Source organism: Rhipicephalus sanguineus, chromosome 6, assembly GCF_013339695.2.
Source record: "Rhipicephalus sanguineus isolate Rsan-2018 chromosome 6, BIME_Rsan_1.4, whole genome shotgun sequence".
In the NCBI taxonomy this organism is placed as follows: domain Eukaryota; kingdom Metazoa; phylum Arthropoda; class Arachnida; order Ixodida; family Ixodidae; genus Rhipicephalus; species Rhipicephalus sanguineus.
In genome coordinates, this window is record NC_051181.1 from 120,833,307 (window position 1) to 120,851,764 (window position 18,458).

At 45.0% G+C, this 18,458-nt stretch overlaps 1 protein-coding gene across 1 annotated transcript in view; it reads right to left on the reverse strand.

The window, feature by feature from the left end:
- The window catches only part of LOC119396285 (trichohyalin-like), a 110,373-nt gene that overhangs the window by 41,000 nt on the left and 50,915 nt on the right, over nucleotides 1–18,458 (reverse strand). Inside the window, 3 exon segments of the mRNA XM_049417029.1 lie at nucleotides 5,142–5,266; nucleotides 9,279–9,375; nucleotides 11,636–11,788. Coding sequence (XP_049272986.1) covers nucleotides 5,142–5,266; nucleotides 9,279–9,375; nucleotides 11,636–11,788 — 375 coding nt within the window.

The window sequence follows — 18,458 nt, forward strand, 5'->3', positions numbered from 1 at the left end:
GTAACACATTACTAGTAAGCACACACTGCCGCTTCTCTCCTTAATTGACGACGTTTTGAAGAAGTGCATATCGGGTACCAGCGTTGATTATGAGCTTGTTGATGTCATCTTTACGCGCGATTCACGATTCGCTGATTCCAAGTATATGTTCACAACTTCAGCTACCACAACGGTTTAATCATGATCATGGGCGTTAGTCGTCGCGATAGAGACATGCTGTCAACATGGATGCATCCACGTCAAACGGTGCTATAGCTGCAAAACACCAATAGACATTGTAGAAGCTCTCATATATCACTACACGATAAGCACAACTTCTGTGAAGACACGTTACACTTTCGTGTTATACCGATTCCTATGACGGAGGGATGAGCCATATCTTTTTTCTACGTCCCTGTCTAGTCGCGCTTACTCACTCTTCATAATGACTGGTAATCGTTGCTGGTCATCGATTTGCACTAAGCGAATGAAAAATACGATGCGCACTCTGACGAACCCGTCTCGCGGAACGGGATATTTTTTTTAGACTTCGTCTGTTTTTCCTTACACTGGCGCACAAAACAGGTTGTTTGCTGTCGTTTGTTGCGTCGTCTTGATTTGAGGAGCGCTGTTTCTTGGGCTAGTTGGAATAGAATACCGCATTTTTGAACGCCGTTCCTTTTGCGGTTTTCTGTGAGGCCCTCTGTGCCCTTCTCTTGATCCAGCGCGTCCAACAATACAGTATCGTGGTTTCCCCTCTGCGGTGTACTGTGGAAATATCTAAGCGTTATAGCGCAAAGTTTGGGCGGCAAGGCGACGCACACATCTTCTCCCTGTGTTCATAATCGCATCTTTTTCGGTCCATTATCATCATTGTTATTGTTTCAAAGAAAAAAAAAAGCAGGTTGACTCCGGCCACAGCTGAAGTGTGTTCTAACGTCTCGAGAGATGTACACATTGTCCTCATCTCTTTCTTTTTTTATGGGGAAGGGAGGGGTCCTTTTCCGCCTCCTCCCCCTCCCCTCCTCTCCCTTTATAGGAGAAGCCTGAGCATGCCTGTGCTCATCGCCAGATGCGATGTGCTGAAATACTTCCAACGGGTCGTCTGATATCTTCTGTATCTATAGTGTCGTCGTCAAGCGTACTCAGCGTATCGTCATGTTGCTTGTAGCACGTTCACAATATTGTTCTACTCACCAAGCCATCGTCCGTACCGGTGACCAGCTGTGGGGTGTGCGCGTTGAGCTCTGCTCGCGTCAAGCGGTTCCTCTGTTCGAGCTCTTTTTCGAGCAGATCGACTTCGCTTTCCAGGATGCTGATGCGTGCCTCCTGACGTGCGCAGGACACAGCGCATGCGGGGAACGGGTGGGGTTATCTACAGCAAGCGAAAAAGGAAACCAAAACAACAAAAAAGGGGGGCACGAGGCAAACACAAACAAATAAAAAAAATTTAACCTTCCGAAGGAGCATTAGCTCGGGGAGGAACTCAGATTTTTCTACCAATTTATTTACACGTCAAACGAAGAAATGCTTCGACTAGACAACCACTGTGCCGATTTGAATGCAATTTGCTGCGCTTGAGGGTGGATATTGAATTGTAGTCATTTCGCGAAATCTTGTAACAATGAAACAAAATTTATTGTAACCCACGAAGTCCACGAATCCCTAACTCAGCATCAAAAACAGATGCCGTTTTCCTTAAGCTGCGTATGTTACAGCGTCTAAAGCGTACAAATTGCATGTGTAATTTCAGATCGAATGTAAAATTGTTGCAATGTTCAAGGAAGCTTTGCAGAGGTCTAACCTAGAAATTAGTGGTATATATGAAAGCGGTGTATTATACATCATTAGTTTTTCGCTTTAAAGGCAACATTAGATGCAGTTACTAAAGTTTCGATATCTTCTGTTATTCCTGATTTGCAGAATTGCAGACATAATATTTGTGTGTCGCTTCTTTCTCGATCTTGCATTTGTCAACATTTCTGCAAAGAATTTGACAGACTGAATGAAAGAATTGTTTCCGGCAGGCACAAGAATTTCTTTTCAATTGAGACGTAACTAGTCTAACCAAGTTCGGAGCAGTGGTTTGCCGAGAAAAAGCGATTTCTTTGTTCGCAGTTTGATACGTGCCCCTGAGCTAAAGCTTCCTTCTTAACACATGGTCCAAAGCAATGTCTACCAGAGCAGGGAGTGCTGCTACTCATAGTATTCACATGCAACAAGGCACTGTTAATTAGAAAGATCGCCAGGCAATACTTTGTCGTACCCAATTTAAACCACTGTAAAAAAAATAAATGAGTACGTCAGATTTATTATTTTCTCTCTGATTTATTATATTTGTGATTTTCTACGCACTTATAATGAAATTTGCGTCGCGATTCGCTTAATTAAATAAGAAAGCTCATTATAGGGTGAGGCTACCAGTTCGATAACCATTTGCGTTTCTCCCATTATAATGTTATGTATGATCATCGAATGATATTGAATGTTGATGCCGAGGAACAAGCGTCGAAGGATCGAGATGCAAGGCTGATTATTGCAAGATTGAATCTTCAGATTAAATCGTAAGATGAAATCGTTAGATTGGTTTAGCGTCCGAAAAGCAACACTGCAACTGCGTAACGGTAAAGGTCAAATGCTCCAGCTAGGATTATAAAACGAGCACTGAGATCCTATTACAAGAGCTTTCTTGCATTTAGTCCCCTTCGAGATGTGGCCTTGAATTGAACCTAGCGATCTCCTGTTGTGCAGCACAACGTTATTTGCTAAGCGACCGAAAGCGCAAGTGCCAGCTAGCAAAGTGTCGCCTCCCTTTCTTTGCTCGAGTACCTCTACGCTAGTCTTCACGATGCAATCATACCAACTCTCTCAGTTTAATATGCATCGATGAGGCGCCAATGGGGCGTCGGTACTTAAAGTATTCACTCAATGAGAGCTTCTGTGGTGGGCGTTGCTTCCACTTCACGCTGAGCGTTAATTGTTTTGCTTAGTACATGAAAATAATTACTTATATTGCGTAGCGCAGGTGTCTGGTTAATAATAATAATAATAATAATAATAATAATAATAATAATAATAATAATAATAATAATAATAATAATAATAATAATAATAATAACAATAATAATAAAGCAAAATTAAAAGGAAATCCATGCACATACAGCAATTTGATCTCAGAAAATGCATGCATCGCTGCAGAAGGCGCAAGCTTGCGAAGTCACTGCTTACGAATGCTATAATTCTTACGTATCTACTGCCCCATAATTCAAGCGTACTAATGGAATTGAACAAGCAGGTGCGCCTGCCCCAAACGTAAAAAAAGCGGTTTGTTATTCATGAATCTAAGTAAAGTTCCAGATAAGGAGACCAGTCATCTTCGTTCCGTCCAGCGAGTGTCGAGTAACATACCTTGGTGTCCAAGATGGCCTCCATCATGGTAATATGGTTTCCGTAAGTAGTTCGCAGCTCCTCTGATAGGGAGCGCCTTTGTTCCGGGGTGGCGCAACCATCGCCGGCCGTGCGTCCAGCGTCAATGTTGTTGTTCTCAACTCCTCCGCGCTCCAGCACACACTGTTTTTGCCAGATCGTCAAATCAACACCTTGCGTCGAAAACTTTGACTTTGTGGCACGTGAAATGACGCTGTTTCGTGACGAGAGCTAACGGCAAATTACCACTTTTTTTGATGGCTGGTTACGTCTACATATAGGCCTCGCCAGTAGGGACTTGTAAGTGACCGCTTGTCTTAAACAGACATTAAAGTGATACATCAAAGCAGTTTAGATTGATATCCAGGGGCGTAGACAGAAATTATTTTCAGAGGGGAAGGGGGGAGGGAGGTAGGTTGTACCATCCACTATGTATGTTCGTTCGTTTGTATGTGTGCGTGTATATATGCATATACAAAACAGACATTTAGAGGCGGGGAGTTCGATCCCACCCACCTCCTCCTACCCCGGACCCCTGCCTAGACCAGTGCTGATAACGTAATCTTTGTGGTATTGTTACTAGCTTAGCGACCTTAGCTTCATTATTAGTAGATAAAGTGGAAGTCACAGTTCCATATTTGAATTTCACGCCGAAGCTCCAACACCGCTACGTCAGTATGACGTTATGGTTTTCAAAGTGTCTTTTCGTATTTGGACCGCGTTGGCTCAGTGAAATTTCCGCAGCTTGTCATGTTAGGTTTGGGACTCCCTTAGCTATCAATGCAGCGAATTACCCAATCAATGCACTGGATTACCTGTTTACCACTTGAGCATCATATAAACCCCAGCAGATGCCATTGAACTCTATGACGTCACAGCGAGTTTGTGCGGGAACTTCAAGGCGGCGGCGCCACGTGTCTCGTATGTCAGTCAGTCGTCCACTGACTTACCACGACGTCACCTCGCGGCAAGAGTGACATTTCTATAATAGTGTGGAAAGGTCATTTCGTAATTAAAGTGAAATTATTTGTTCTCTTTAATGCCCCCTTAACACTCGCGTTAACGAGGTGCACAAGATTTCTACGATATACTTACGTGAACAAGGTAAGTGTTGCCGATGCCTCCGGTAATGCCAGCAAGACGAGCTGGAGATCCCAAACACGTACTTTTCGAGCATGCATGGGGCAGTCATTTACAGGCTCCGTAAAGACATAAGCGTGACCTCACCGTAACTTTCTCAATGGCGCGATGGATATGTGACACGGACGCTTCGACTCTTCCGAAGCTCGCAATAAATTCTCAGTTTATTTCACGCGACAATCCACTGAACGTTAACGGCATTTTTCAGTACCTCACAAATAGGTCCTTTCTGAAGGGGATCTGCCGTCACGAATTGAGATTGATACTTGTCTCCAGAATCACTGAAATATGGACTCCGATTATGGATACAGAGTTTTTCTTGAACGGTTATGTTTCAACACATGGCGACCGCATGGGATGCCTCCCGAAAAAAAAAAATGCTCGAGACAAGTAAAGTCTATTTAGCTCATGAACATACTTATCAAGAAAAAAAAATGGAACGAGGACAGTCATGTGCGGGCCGGGCCGCCTGATTGAGACTCCTGTTCTAAGAGCTGACCTCGACGAATCCAAATGCCCGCGTTCGCAATCGGGAGAGTCATGCGCGCTGTCTATATGTACGATTAAACTTGTTCGTGGTCAGAAGGCCAATGTACCTTGCCAATGTCTCGGTCCCTGGTGTCCAACATGGTCTCCAGGTGGCGCGCACGGGCTTCGGATTCGATGAGGCGGCTCTTGAGTCGCTCCATCTCCATACGCTGTTCATCCAGCATCTGGCCCCCTGCGAGGCAGCGCCATGACTTTAGTTTTAAATGTTTACGCTACATATCCTGACATTACATCTTAGTATGCCGCGCTGAAGCAACAAAGCCACGGAGAACTTACTTTTAAGCTGAGCAAAAAGTAAAATGGAAACACAGAAAGTATTCCCTAAGAGCGAGTTCAGTTCGGATTCAGCACTAATGCCTTTATTGTCACGCCAACGATACATACAGTGACAGTAGCACACGTGTGATGAAACAAAGGACACGCTTTGCAGAGGTACACACATCGTAACCAGGAATTGAGGTTCTAACATATAAAACAAAATTGCAAACGCAGTCCAATGAAAGCGGAGTCACAAATAAAAGTCGACTTATTGCCTTATGATCAACAATAGAAAGCCGAATCAAGAAACACACAAGATTTTGACAACGTTAACATCAATTCACAAGTTCAATAAACGACAGAATTGTAATGTCAGTTCTGCGAAGAAAGCTTATAGAATAAATTTTGGATTGCACAATATGTAGGAACTAAAGTACACATCAGTACCCTCCTGCTGTTCGGTATGCGGAATGCGTACCTCCCAAGTGTTCGAGTATAGAAAGGCATCACTTCAACAACAGCTTTAATCGCAGCATATCTAGCTATTACATTGCACCTAGGGATAATGATAGGAATAAATAGGGTGTATATTTCTGTGCCTATGGAAACGTCTAAAACTTTGAATTTGTATTGGAGGCCATGGGGTAAATAGGTTTTGTATACAGGCAGTAAACGTGATATGTCTGGAACTACTACGTCCCACATATTAGAGGCAGTGTTTTCTGATATATACGTTGGCTGAGTACACATCACAAGTACACTGGACGAACTAAGCCTGTCACAGCATCACTGCAATCACTACAGCTACACGTAGTACGCGAATACTGATATGTTGTATTGATATGATACTGATATGTTGGGCTCACACGCACTATTACGCTACGTCTACTGTTTTACCTGCGCACAACACGGGAGTGTGTATATGATACGGTAGGTATCCATTATGAAAGTCTGACTAAGTTTGTTTCGTAGTGCGAACGATAATCTGTGTTCTGCGAATATTGTTCAGGGGTGAATTTTGAACGAGCCATACGAAATCTTGCTGGGAGGAGCACCATATGTCTCCAGCTAGTATCGTGCTTTAAGCAGCTTTCTTTAAAGTTGACTATGACAGGTTCATACCCGAAAGGATCACAGAATACACTTTCCACGTCTTTGGATAGTACGCACGCGTGCGTTCGCTCGAAAAAAATTGGGGGACGCCTAAGCTTCGCCTTTAAGAGTTGAAAGCGATAGCGATATTCTGTTCCTAGTGCGCAGTTCGAACACTACGAGTGTTTAACAGAATGCGCGCACTAAGGTGTGTGCCTTATGTAATGAGTAGCATGCTTTAAACCAGGAGCAATTATGCGCGAGAAACTTCTTCGAAGTTGCGATGCACCCACTACGTGGTCTTAAGAGAATACGCGCAGCAATGTGTCTGCCTTTTGTAATGGGTGGCTCTCTTTAAACCTTGAAGTCGTTATGATATTGACATGGTGTGACGCCCGATGGCAATGTACGCTTGTACCACGCAATACTACTGCAATATTACATCTCGTACTGTGACACCTGTATACAGGACGCGTATTTTTGGGAAGCATGAAAGTTACTTTCAATGCTGCTTCAAGCCGAGGCGTGGCTGTGTGGTATAACACCTGCTTCCCACGCAGACGGCCTGGGTTCGATTCTCACTCGGACCCAACATTTTTATTATTTATTTTATTTGCAGCTTTTTCCATTTTTCGCTCACGGACAAGATGATGATTTTTCGCTCACAACCAACGGCCCCGACGCCGACGGCGGAATTTCTGCGATACGAGCTCTTTAACGCTGTCGCGTTAATATCGGGTACAGGCAGCTTTTAAGTACGCATATACGTGACATTTGGACCAGTGATACGTATGCACATGATATGTAATACAATTCGAACAGTAACGTGACCACAAGTCTCGTTGTAGATATTACTGAATGTCTAGGACTTGTACTACTCGCTCATAATTGTAGTTCAGTCGGTGTCACTATTGCTCCTGTCCTTTCGCATTGTTCAAGTTTCAGCTATAGCATATCGTAAATAATCTCTGGCAGTGGTTTAAAGAGGACGTTGCGGAAGTGGCTCGTAGTTAAACGTAAGCAAAGAGTGCAGATTCAAAATTACGTCTACCCAAAATATATGGCGCAGGATGTCAAAAGCGAGTGCGATATGTGTTCACGATATGTGTGCGTGTAAAGTGGGATGTCTGACAGGGCAGTGACTTGACGAAGAGAAGGTTACATTGCAGAAACGATGTTCGTGCTAAGGATTCCATCGTTCGCATTCGAAGTAACTCCGCCGAAGTAACCTTCAGAAGAAAGCGGTAAACTCTCTGGTAGCTATCGTACAACTGTACTCCCGAGAGATTTATGCTCCCTGTTTGACGGTTGAGTGCACAGATATTACTCGCAGAGAGCAATATGCCTGACGTTAATCAATGATATAATGAGCCAGTCATGTTCATTTTTCGAGGTATTACTCATTACCACGCGATAATCTGAAGTGACCAGCAGGCGTAAGACGACAACACTGTCGTTAACTGTTACTTCAATAAAAAGAGCAAACGCTATACGGCGTCCGGACCCTGCTAATATTTTCTTCTGCGCGTCAACAGTAAACTGCGTTAACATGTAGGCAATCAAACAGATAAATTCTAATCTACCAGATCATGATTTTTCGCTGACGGTCCTTGCTAATACCAAGGCGAAGTAAAAAAAAAAAACACCTACGAACCTTATTTAGAAATCACCCTCCGCCGCAGATATCTGCTGAGTAAATACTGCAAATGGCCCATTCAAAGAAATGTACCAGAAAGTTCGGTGGTATATTATCAGCAAGGATCTCATCAGTCGCATCTTAACGTAGACCTGACAGTTACTGTGGTGTAGCACCTTCCCGGTTGGTATCACGCTTCAGAGACATTAATTCTGCAAACGATAGGAACTCTAATAAATAAACGCGTTCCTCTATCGTTGTATGGAATGGCTCCGAGATTAGTGTCAAGTAACTTGATTATAAGCTCTGTTGACGTTTCCTGCGCGTTTAGACATCCTACACGAAACTGAGGCTACTGCCCAACTAATTAACAAGTACACATTACCCTGTATTCAAGCTCCCTTTTCGAGTAATTATGGCGCGCGTTAAATCTGCAGTAACCATTTCATTATGCACACGTTAGGAGCTCTTGTTTCTTTAGTTCCTTTAATTTTTTTTTTCTTGAAGCGTATGCCCTAAGTGCCCAAAGGGACTACTTGTTTCCTCCCGTTAAGCAAGCATTAACAGAGGGATAGCGTATTCGCCTCGAAGCAAAGTAAAAACTGACTCGTCTAACAGGTCGAGCTAGCACTTCGACAAACTACAGCGATACAGGCAGTCGTTGGTAATCTTAACGACAAATGACACCTTCTCCCTCACCCCCCCCTCCCCTTTTCTCCTCACCACCCTCACGCACCGGAATTAACGAAAATTCCCGCCTCTTCTTCGCAAGCTTTTCTGTCTTTTGTTTTTTTTTTTCCTTTCACCATCACAACTTCCTTTCGTCACTTCCGACATGACCCAGGCATGATATGACCCTTTTTTTTTTCTTTTTTGCACCGTCATTATACCAGGAGTCCCGCCCGTGTCCGGAACGCATAAATTGTCACTAATTAGGCCAGCAGCGCGGACAGATCGTTAAGGGCGCTCGTGGAGAAAATGCCGTGGTTAGCATTTTGCACGGGGCAACCAGACTGCTGCCGCCCGAGGGCGGAGGTCAGCGCTGTCTGGTGTGGCAGCGTCGCCAGCAGCCGATCAATCGAGCGGCAGCTGGCGGCGCCAGCGCCAGCGTTAAGGACGCTGCTCGCGATAGCGCCGAACGGCGGCTCAACGATTCCGGTCACGAGCTTATCGTAGCCCAAGACGGAGTCGAACGCACCGACGCCCTTGCTCTGCAGCATCTCCATCAGCTTCTTGATGCTCTCGTCTCGCGATGCGAGCGTCTGCTTTTGCGTCTCTATCCTCAGCTCCAGTTCCTGCGAAGAAGAAGAAGAAGAAACGTCTTCAGCGTCCCAGTGGCGCCGTTCGTCACGGCTCGTTTCGCAGCGGAGCACGCCGCGAGTGACGCCTTTGAACTTCGATTCAAAAGATACATTAGGCATTGTTTAGCTAAAGAATATACTTGAATAGACGCTTAGAATAACAGAGAGCTGAGCTAGTTGGTACGTATTCGTGTTTAAAGACTTGGACGTGCAAACACGGACACAAGAGAGAAATCAAGAGACCACAAACGCCGAGCTCGTCTCGCGTTTGTGGTCTCTTAAGAATGAATGAAGAAGAATTAAGAAGACGGCGTTTGTGCTGTCTTGACTTCTCTCTTGTGTCCGTGTTTGCACGCCCAGTCTTTTAACATGAATAGAAGAACAGAAGAAGAACAAAAACAAGACAACCAATGCGCTGGCAACTGCCACCGGAAGTGGCACTACGGCTGAATATTGCTCATGAAGGAGAGGCTGTAAACGTGTAAAATTGAAGACTAATACACTGAAACAAAAAGAATAGAATGATCAAAATGACATGCCATTCAGACAAAACAGAGTTAAATGTCGAAATCCGCACATTGCTCGCTCGTTACTCACTCGCCCTATGTGAAATCCTGCATAAAAGGGACTGCTTGTTAAACGTGAAAAGCGCCTACGCTTGTTTTCACCCTAAGAACAAGTTCATTCATTCATTCATTCATTCATTCATTCATTCATTCATTCATTCATTCATTCATTCATTCATTGAACGAAATCAATTATCGCTTCAGATAGGACGAACTGAGAACGAGAGACATGAAGCCGTGCCTATCGTTCGAAGTTCAACCTGTCTGAATCACTGTTGCATCATGTTTCAAAAATATACCGAACAACCAAATCCAGCACACTATTGCTATTCATTCATTCATTCATTCATTCATTCATTCATTCATTCATTCATTCATTCATTCATTCATTCATTCATTCATTTTTTAGCTGATATGGTGCTTGAAAAACGCCCATGTGACGCGCAGTGTGCTATACCCAAATGAAGGAAAGGGAACAGAAGAAACAGAAAGGAGGTTAACCGGAAAAGCGTCCAGTTGGCTACCCTGCACTAGGGTATTGGGGCAAGGGGCAGAAGGATGAGAGAGGTGGCGAGCAAAAACAAAATAGCGTTGAATTCACTGACGCGTGCGGTACTGCACCACAAGTCAGAGGTGTTCGCACAATCCCGTAAACTGTAACAAAAGCCGCGCGGTGATTGTGCCGCCACGTGACCACTGCGCAGTAAAACGCTACCTCAACGTTGCATCGCACACTCAACATGAGAAATAATTATTGCACGGCTTTGTTGCGTGAGGAATGCTGTCTGGTATCTGGCACAGGAATGAAGGCGCTACACGCTGTTACTTATGCATAATGAAACGCACTGGCTACGAGCGCGCGGTCGCAGACGCCGTAAACAAGGCTGATAACACAAGCGAGTGAGAAAACCGCACGGATGAGCGAGACCTGCACGTCAGGCTTCTTTCCGAGCACACGTGCTTCGCGGCCGAGCCCACCAACAGTGCGCGTCTGTCGCTCAGATTCAGGGGCGTAGCCATAAACTTCTTTTTTTTTTTTTCGGTAGGAAGGGTTAAACACTGTTTCTGTAGGTTGGGCGTGCGTGTATATGACACATAGAAAATTTAAAATGTTCGGTCGTGTTGCTGCTAGGCAGCAACACTACAATCACAGCCTTTAATCTCAACTTTATTATGATCGTCCCCACGTAAGCCTGCGACTTACGTTTTATCACATAACTAAAGCATCGGCAGAAATGAACCCGGGAGATCGGAGGATAAAACTTCGATATGGCTAGAATGTCAAGAAAAACAGGAATAGCACGGTCTTCAGCTTGTTTCTCTTTGCCTGGTTCAGCAGCCAAAAAAAAAAAGGGGGGGGGGGGTAGGGGGGGAGCGTAGCCGCCGGTATTCAGCGTGGGCACGCTATGTAAATATATACGAGACAGATATGAATAATACCTAACAGAATCAGCCAGCCACCCTGCAATGAACAGCGTAAATCTCTGCAGTCGCCCAGCTGTTGCGTTACACACACACACACACACACACACACACACACACACACACACACACACACACACACACACACACACACACACACACACACACACACACACACACACACACACACACACTCACACACACGCACACACACACACACACGCACGCACGCACGCACACGCACATAAACACACGCACACACGTACCTTGATGGTCTCCCTGAGCAGGAATATCTCCTTGGCCATGTGCTCCTTCTCGGCGTAGAGGGCGTCCAGGTGCTGACGTAGCTCGGCGTCGGGATTGCGCATGTGCGCCATCCGCAGCTCCTCCTCCAGCTGGCGGATCAGCGATGCCTGCTTCTGCGCATGCCCAAAGGAACAAGAGGCAACAGGCGTTGAGAACATTGCAGGGAAACAACCGCAGTAGTGTGCAGTACTAAGGTAATCACAAAGAAAACAATGAAATGTATGGTTAACACGAGAATGGTTGGTACGTGGGCTTTAAAAAAGATATAGCTCTACCTTATGCAGGCCTATTAGCGTCTACAAGAGGATTTAGATAGCACTACAACTAAATAAATAATAATAATAATAATAATAATAATAATAATAATAATAATAATAATAATAATAATAATAATAATAATAATAATAATAATAATAATAATAATAATAATAATATGCTTCATTAGCGCCCCCAGAAAGAATCGTAGGGTGCGCATAATGGCCACGGTACTCGTTATGAAAATAAGATAGTCTAGTACAACTGTAAGAAGTTCAAGAAAAGCAAAAGAAATGATGCATGGACACAAGAAAAAAGAAATACATTAGAGGATGTTTGAAGATACAAGTATGTTTCAAATTCCACAAAGTACGGTGTGAGTTCGATTTACACGAGAGAAAACTTGCGAAAGTAAAATTACCTCCTTCTTCGAAACCATTGTAAGGCGCATATAACGCGGGAGGCCGACTAAATGAGTTGTCGGGCCAACAGCGTTGCAAGATTGCATGTTACATGCAATGCCTCCTACGCAAACAAGTCACGAATCCAGAATACGTACAGTGCATGAGATACTGATGGCACAGTCAGGCTATCTGGTTTGTTCTGGCTTGATCTGGTTTGTTCTGGTTTGATCTGGGTTGCTTGCGCGTTTACTGTATGCAGTAAACGCGCAAGCAAGCGCAACAACCACGGCGCGTGCATACTTAAGCAAAACGCCATGAAGTTGCAAGAAAAAAGAAATGAAATATTTACATAAACTGCATAAGAAAAACAAGAACGCTTGAGCCAAAAGTGACCCGCTACTATTTAGATAAGAAAAGCTAATGACCGCAACAAATCACGGCGAACGTACGGCTGGCTTCGCGGTGTCTTTAATATTTCAACAATAAATCGCCGGCGGGAGAATCGGGTAGCAGTAGCCGTCAACGTCTCCAAGTCCCACCCGAATAAATCAATCAGTCCGAACACTGCCTGACCCCTTAACAATGCGAGAGAAGGGGAGGCAGCGGCGAGATTGGGTTGCTGCCCCGTATACGAGAGAAGACACTGCGAATCGCCTGTGCCGCCGCCGGAAATTGCCGTAAAACAAACGACCCTTCGGTGCCGCAGGGCACTGCGCGCCCGATTGAATGGGGAGGACGGCGGACTCACTCACCTAATAGAACGAGGCCGCGAAATGAGGCCTCCTATGGACTGTTCGCCGAGGGAAGCAGCGCCCCTCTGGAGTTTTTCGCGCAAGGTTTATTGGGCCTTTCGCGACCTTTATAATACCTTCTCGGTTAGACAATGGCTTCGATATTGCAGCGCTGACCTTTCTCACTATCTATCTATCTATCTATCTATCTATCTATCTATCTATCTATCTATCTATCTATCTATCTATCTATCTATCTATCTATCTATCTATCTATCTATCTATCTATCTATCTATCTATCTATCTATCTATCTATCTATCTATCTATCTATCTATCTATCTATCTATCTATCTATCTATCTATCTATAGCCGCCTACGTCTGGGTGCTGGCATGGGAGGGTGAGAGGATTGACGAATATGACTGTCGGGTCATGACACGAATAACGTGAAAATCCTGTCGCGTACGTCGTCAAACCCTTACTTCAGACCCGTGGGCACATACCCATTTACCACGGGCCGTGGTGTACGGGTATGTGCCACATGTGATTGACAGTTTATATCTACCCAGGAAGGGCGAGAACAGACATTGATAATTTAAATGAGAGAGCGTTAAGAAAAACCGACATCGGCAGCGTTGACCCGACGAATGGAAAGAATAAAAATTAGAATCTCAGCAGGAATCGAACCCAAGCATTCCGCGTGGCAATCAGATATTCAACCACAGAGCCATTACAGGTCTATAAACTGGTTTGGAGAAAACAGCCTATGCAGGCGTAATATCGGTGCAACGTCAATTGTGTTTGTGGTGCTGGCTATCTAATTGTAGAAGACTACAAATGTACTCCTACGATACAGGGGTCATATCAGATTAACGTCTGTGGTTTCAGTGTTGGCTCCGCTTTTATAGCAGTCTAATAAACATTACATTTGTATTCATATGATTCAGCAAGCTCCGGTGGAATACATTAGCGAAATTTACGTGTGATATTCACATGATTGCAGCATAAAGTGCACTGGGTTTCGATAATACTGACGCGTGTACGCTAACGTGAGGGCTGACGTTATGTCACACCATGTTATCCTTCAAACGCCAGTGTTGGCGACGTTCCTGGTAAGCCCACGATGTGCACACAATTACTACACTTACAAAAACACGTCGATCCACCTCGTAACGCTTGGCTCAAAGCCATCACGTACAGCATAAAAGTACTCGCTGACTGCTTCGCATGAACCCGATTCCCACAATGCGTGGGATCTGCCGAATTTTTTTTTTATGTAAGGTAATATCTGCATTAGCAATTAAAAACAGCCAGATGTTTACAAGCTCGGAGGGCATCGTCGCCTCTAAAGAAAAATTACTGCAGCTTGGCACTAGTTGGTGCCAAGCCTGAAGGAAGAGCGCAGCTGGGCGGCCTTCTTCGTTTCTCTTTATTTTGCTCTTTCTTTGTCTTTCTCTGTTTCTCTTATCTATTTTTTGCATCTGTTTGTTTCTATTTCTTTCTCTTTCTCGCTTCTTTCTATACTTCTTTCTTTCTTCCCTTTCTTTCTCTCTCTCTATATATTTATTCATCGCTTCCTCTCTTTTCTATCTCTTTCTTTCTCTCTGTTTCTTGTATTTCTTTTTTGTATCGGTTTCTTTCAATTTATTTCTCTCTCGATCGCTCTTTCTATATTTATTTCTCCTTCTTCCAGTTTTTTCTCACTCTATAGCTATCGCTTCCTCTATAGCTATCTCGTTCTATCTATGTTTCTTTCCATTCCTTTCTTTGTTTCTCTCTCTTTCTCTCACTGTTTTTGTTCTTCTGTCTTTTGATCTTTCTATGTCGTTATTCCCTTTATTTCCATCTACTTTTTCTTCTATTTCTTTCTATCTCTTTCTCTCTCTTTTTCACGTGTTCGTTTTCGTTTGACACTCGCCCCTGCTGTACACGGTTGTGGGGCTTTCCCAATTCCTGTGGCGCATATACCAACCTGCGGAGTTTTGCACGACGGAGCACAAGTTACCGATAGCCTAAACAGCTTGGCTGTTGAAATAACAATAGTAATAATTACTTCAGTAATAAATAGGCTACTTCGGAAATAATAAGATCGTTTACGGTTAACAAGCCATAGCGCTACTGCGCAACTTGCGCGTGGGATCTGCACGTACAATTTGCGGATGCAATTGCGAATTCGGCGAGCATGAACCATTCACGAGTTGAAGGTCGCCTACGTTGCCGGAGAAAGCGCTCCTTAAATGTAGCTTCTCCGCAGTAACAGGGCGCGTTGGAAAAAGCCAGCTTTACAAACACCGTTAGAAGTTTAAGCTTCAACAGTCGGGACAAAAGCAAAATGTCGATGAAAATAAGGACACAAGACAAACCAGTGACAAGCCATTGCGTAGAATAAATAATCGGAACCCAGATTAAGTTGGTGGTCTTCGTGTGAAATGAAATATTTAATTTGATATCGAAAGAGAGCGAAGTCAGCAGTTCCACTTCACCACTTTAACCTTTTTAGGCTCACCAATTCAAATCTGGTCACGAAGTTCACGAAGGGCCCATTCTTTTATCCGAAAGAAAACCAAAGCACAGCAATAAACAAAGCCACAAGTGCGTCCGAAGCCCGCAAGTACGAAGACTAGGCAAATCCATGTACTACCCATCATTCCCATGGTGGCTGAACGATCGCAGCGCCAGATTCCCTCTAGGTAATTGTAAGAAACTCCTATCCCTTAAAAATCTTGCTTGATCTTTGTCCACTGAGATAAGAGACAGTCGCACCAGCCTCGATAAACACAGTCCTCAGATTCTTTTCAAAAGAACAACATGGTGTATTCTGTCTTGTTAGAATTATCTTGTGGAATTATTCTCTTTACCGGCATTTGTGTATCCGTCTCTGGCACTACTTATTCGTGTTGCGGGTCGTTGGCATGCAAAATAAGGGAGCTCGTGCACGAAGCCCTCCAAATCCTTTGTTTCCGTCCCCTCCCCTTCAACAGCCGCGCACTGGCCATGTTCCAAGGGGCCGCCGCTCCCTCCGTAAGATTGAGCATATAAACTAAAGCCATGCAGCACTTGTAGAAGCTGCCAGCTGGCCCAGTTTATGTGCTCTTCCTCTTCTTCTTATTCTTCCTCCCCCCCTCCTCATTCTTCTTCTCCTTCTTCTTCTTCATGTGCATTAATAATATTGCTTTGTTCGCATTGACCCCACTACTGCGCGTCGCTTGCGAAATGGTCCCATATGGAATTGAGCTGGGCCCATTTCTTCTTCAATATGCAACCCCCTCTATCACGGAGCTTCAGCTTGTTTCAGGTTTTCCCGCTATGTTTCGTTGCCAAGGCAAAAAGGCACGCCCCCGCGTTAAGCATTTTGCATTACGTCCCCTGCGACGTCAAAGACGCGTGTAGGTCAATTCTTCAGAAACATGACCGATAGCGAGCGCGCATTGTGCGTGGGTGTGCACGCGCGTGCGTGCGTATCTATGCGTAAGGTGGTCGCGCACCTGTATACGTGCGTGGGACCGAATCTACTACAGTTGCACAACAGGCACTAAACAGTTCCCTCGCACCTTTCGCTGTGTGCAACTTTAAATCGTCTAAAGACGAGACCAATTTCTCTTAGCCAAAAAGTCATATAACCGTGCTCACATTTATAGCTAGGCGCAAAGTGTTATTCGCGCGCCAGTGCATTTCTTGATGTGCACCGGCTAGGGTGGCACATTATAGTCCTCCCGTAGATCGCTCGACTTGAACGTTATCTTTAATTTCTACGTCTATTCCTTCTGCTATTCTTCCATCCCCTAACCCTAATTCAATGGTAGCAAAGTTGACATTCAACCGGTTGATTCCACCAATATCTCTTCGGCGTGCCGCCATCAGGGACTGTTAACGGTAGAAACGTTTTGAACTCAAACAACCACTGATTGGTACGAACGGAAAAAAGAAGTTACATGCGCGTTCGCCTGTTGCACAGCCAATTTCATATACATTGCACTTACAAAACGGCAAGGCCCAATATGGCAGCAGCGAAACCCATCCCTAAAATAGTCCATAGCTTCCCCAATGTTGCGCCGTTTTACGCAGCGATAAGAACAATGTGTCTTTCTGACCCTCACACACTCACTCGCTTTTTTTTTTTTACTAAACGGTCCGCACGATATACTAGCTCCAACGCGACGGCGGTCGTCGCGCGAACTGCCACCAGCATTGTATACACAAGCGCAGCTTCTTTTCGAGGGATAGAGGGCGCGTCCCGCCCTAATGCTCCGAGCCGGATCCTTCTTTATGCAAACGAATCGCGAGATCCTTCCACCCTGGGGGACGTTTAAGTGGTCAATCAGCGCGCTCCCCGGACTCGGTCGACCCATATATGTGCATACGCGAAGAAAAGAGCGCGAGAAGCTGGCCGGCTCTGTTGCTGGACTTGCTACCCCCGGAAATTGATCGGCTTCAGGGCGCACTTTCATTTTGATCCCCCCCTCCCCGCCCCCATTCCGCTGTAGACGTTCCCCCCCCCCTTCCGTCTTGCTTTAGCTAGAGCATAAGGAAGCGCGTATTTATGCGATTCCCGAATCGTCCCAGTCGTTTTTGCCGAGGCCGGCGACCCCGAAGCGCGGGAAGGAGATGCACATGCCTTTATATAGCATTTCCTTTGCGTGAGGGAAGTTCCTCTGGCGATGCATGCAGTGCTTCGTTTGTCTAAGTGCTCCACAGAAATTCACATGGGCACAGTATTTCTATATAGCCCACAAATTGGTTCTAATAATAACTGTCGGGGTTTTACGTCCCGAAATATGATTATGAGGGACGCCGTAGTGGAGGGCTCCGGAAATTTCGACGACCTGGGTTTTTTAACGTGCACCTAAGTACATGGGCCTCAAGCATTTTCGCCTCCACCAAAATTGCGGCCGCCGCCGCCGGGATTCAATCCCGCGACCCTCGGGTCAGCACTCGAGTACCATAACCACTAGACCACCGTGGCGGGTACAGATGGGTTCTATATAACTCGTTCTATAAATAGAGATGAAAAATCCTTGTACTCGGGTTGCCGCTGGAGTCAATGTTTCGATGAGCGTTCTTTTCTTCAAGGCAGCAACGAAGACAATCCCGCTTGTCGAAACGCTTGTCCAAACGAATTATTGTCGATGCCGCGCGAGTGACACGTGTGTCCGATATATGCGTAAAGGGGCCGCCCGTGTCCCTATCTGATAATAATAATAATATAATAATTGTTAGGTTTTTACGTCCCAAAACTACGACATGATTATGAGGGACGCCGTAGTGGAGGGCTCCAGAAATTTCGTCCACCTGGGGTTCTTTAACGTCCACCTAAATCTAAGTACACGGGCCTCAAACATTTTCGCCTCCATCGAAATCTGTGGAGGCATTTCGAACAGCCCGGATTCGATCC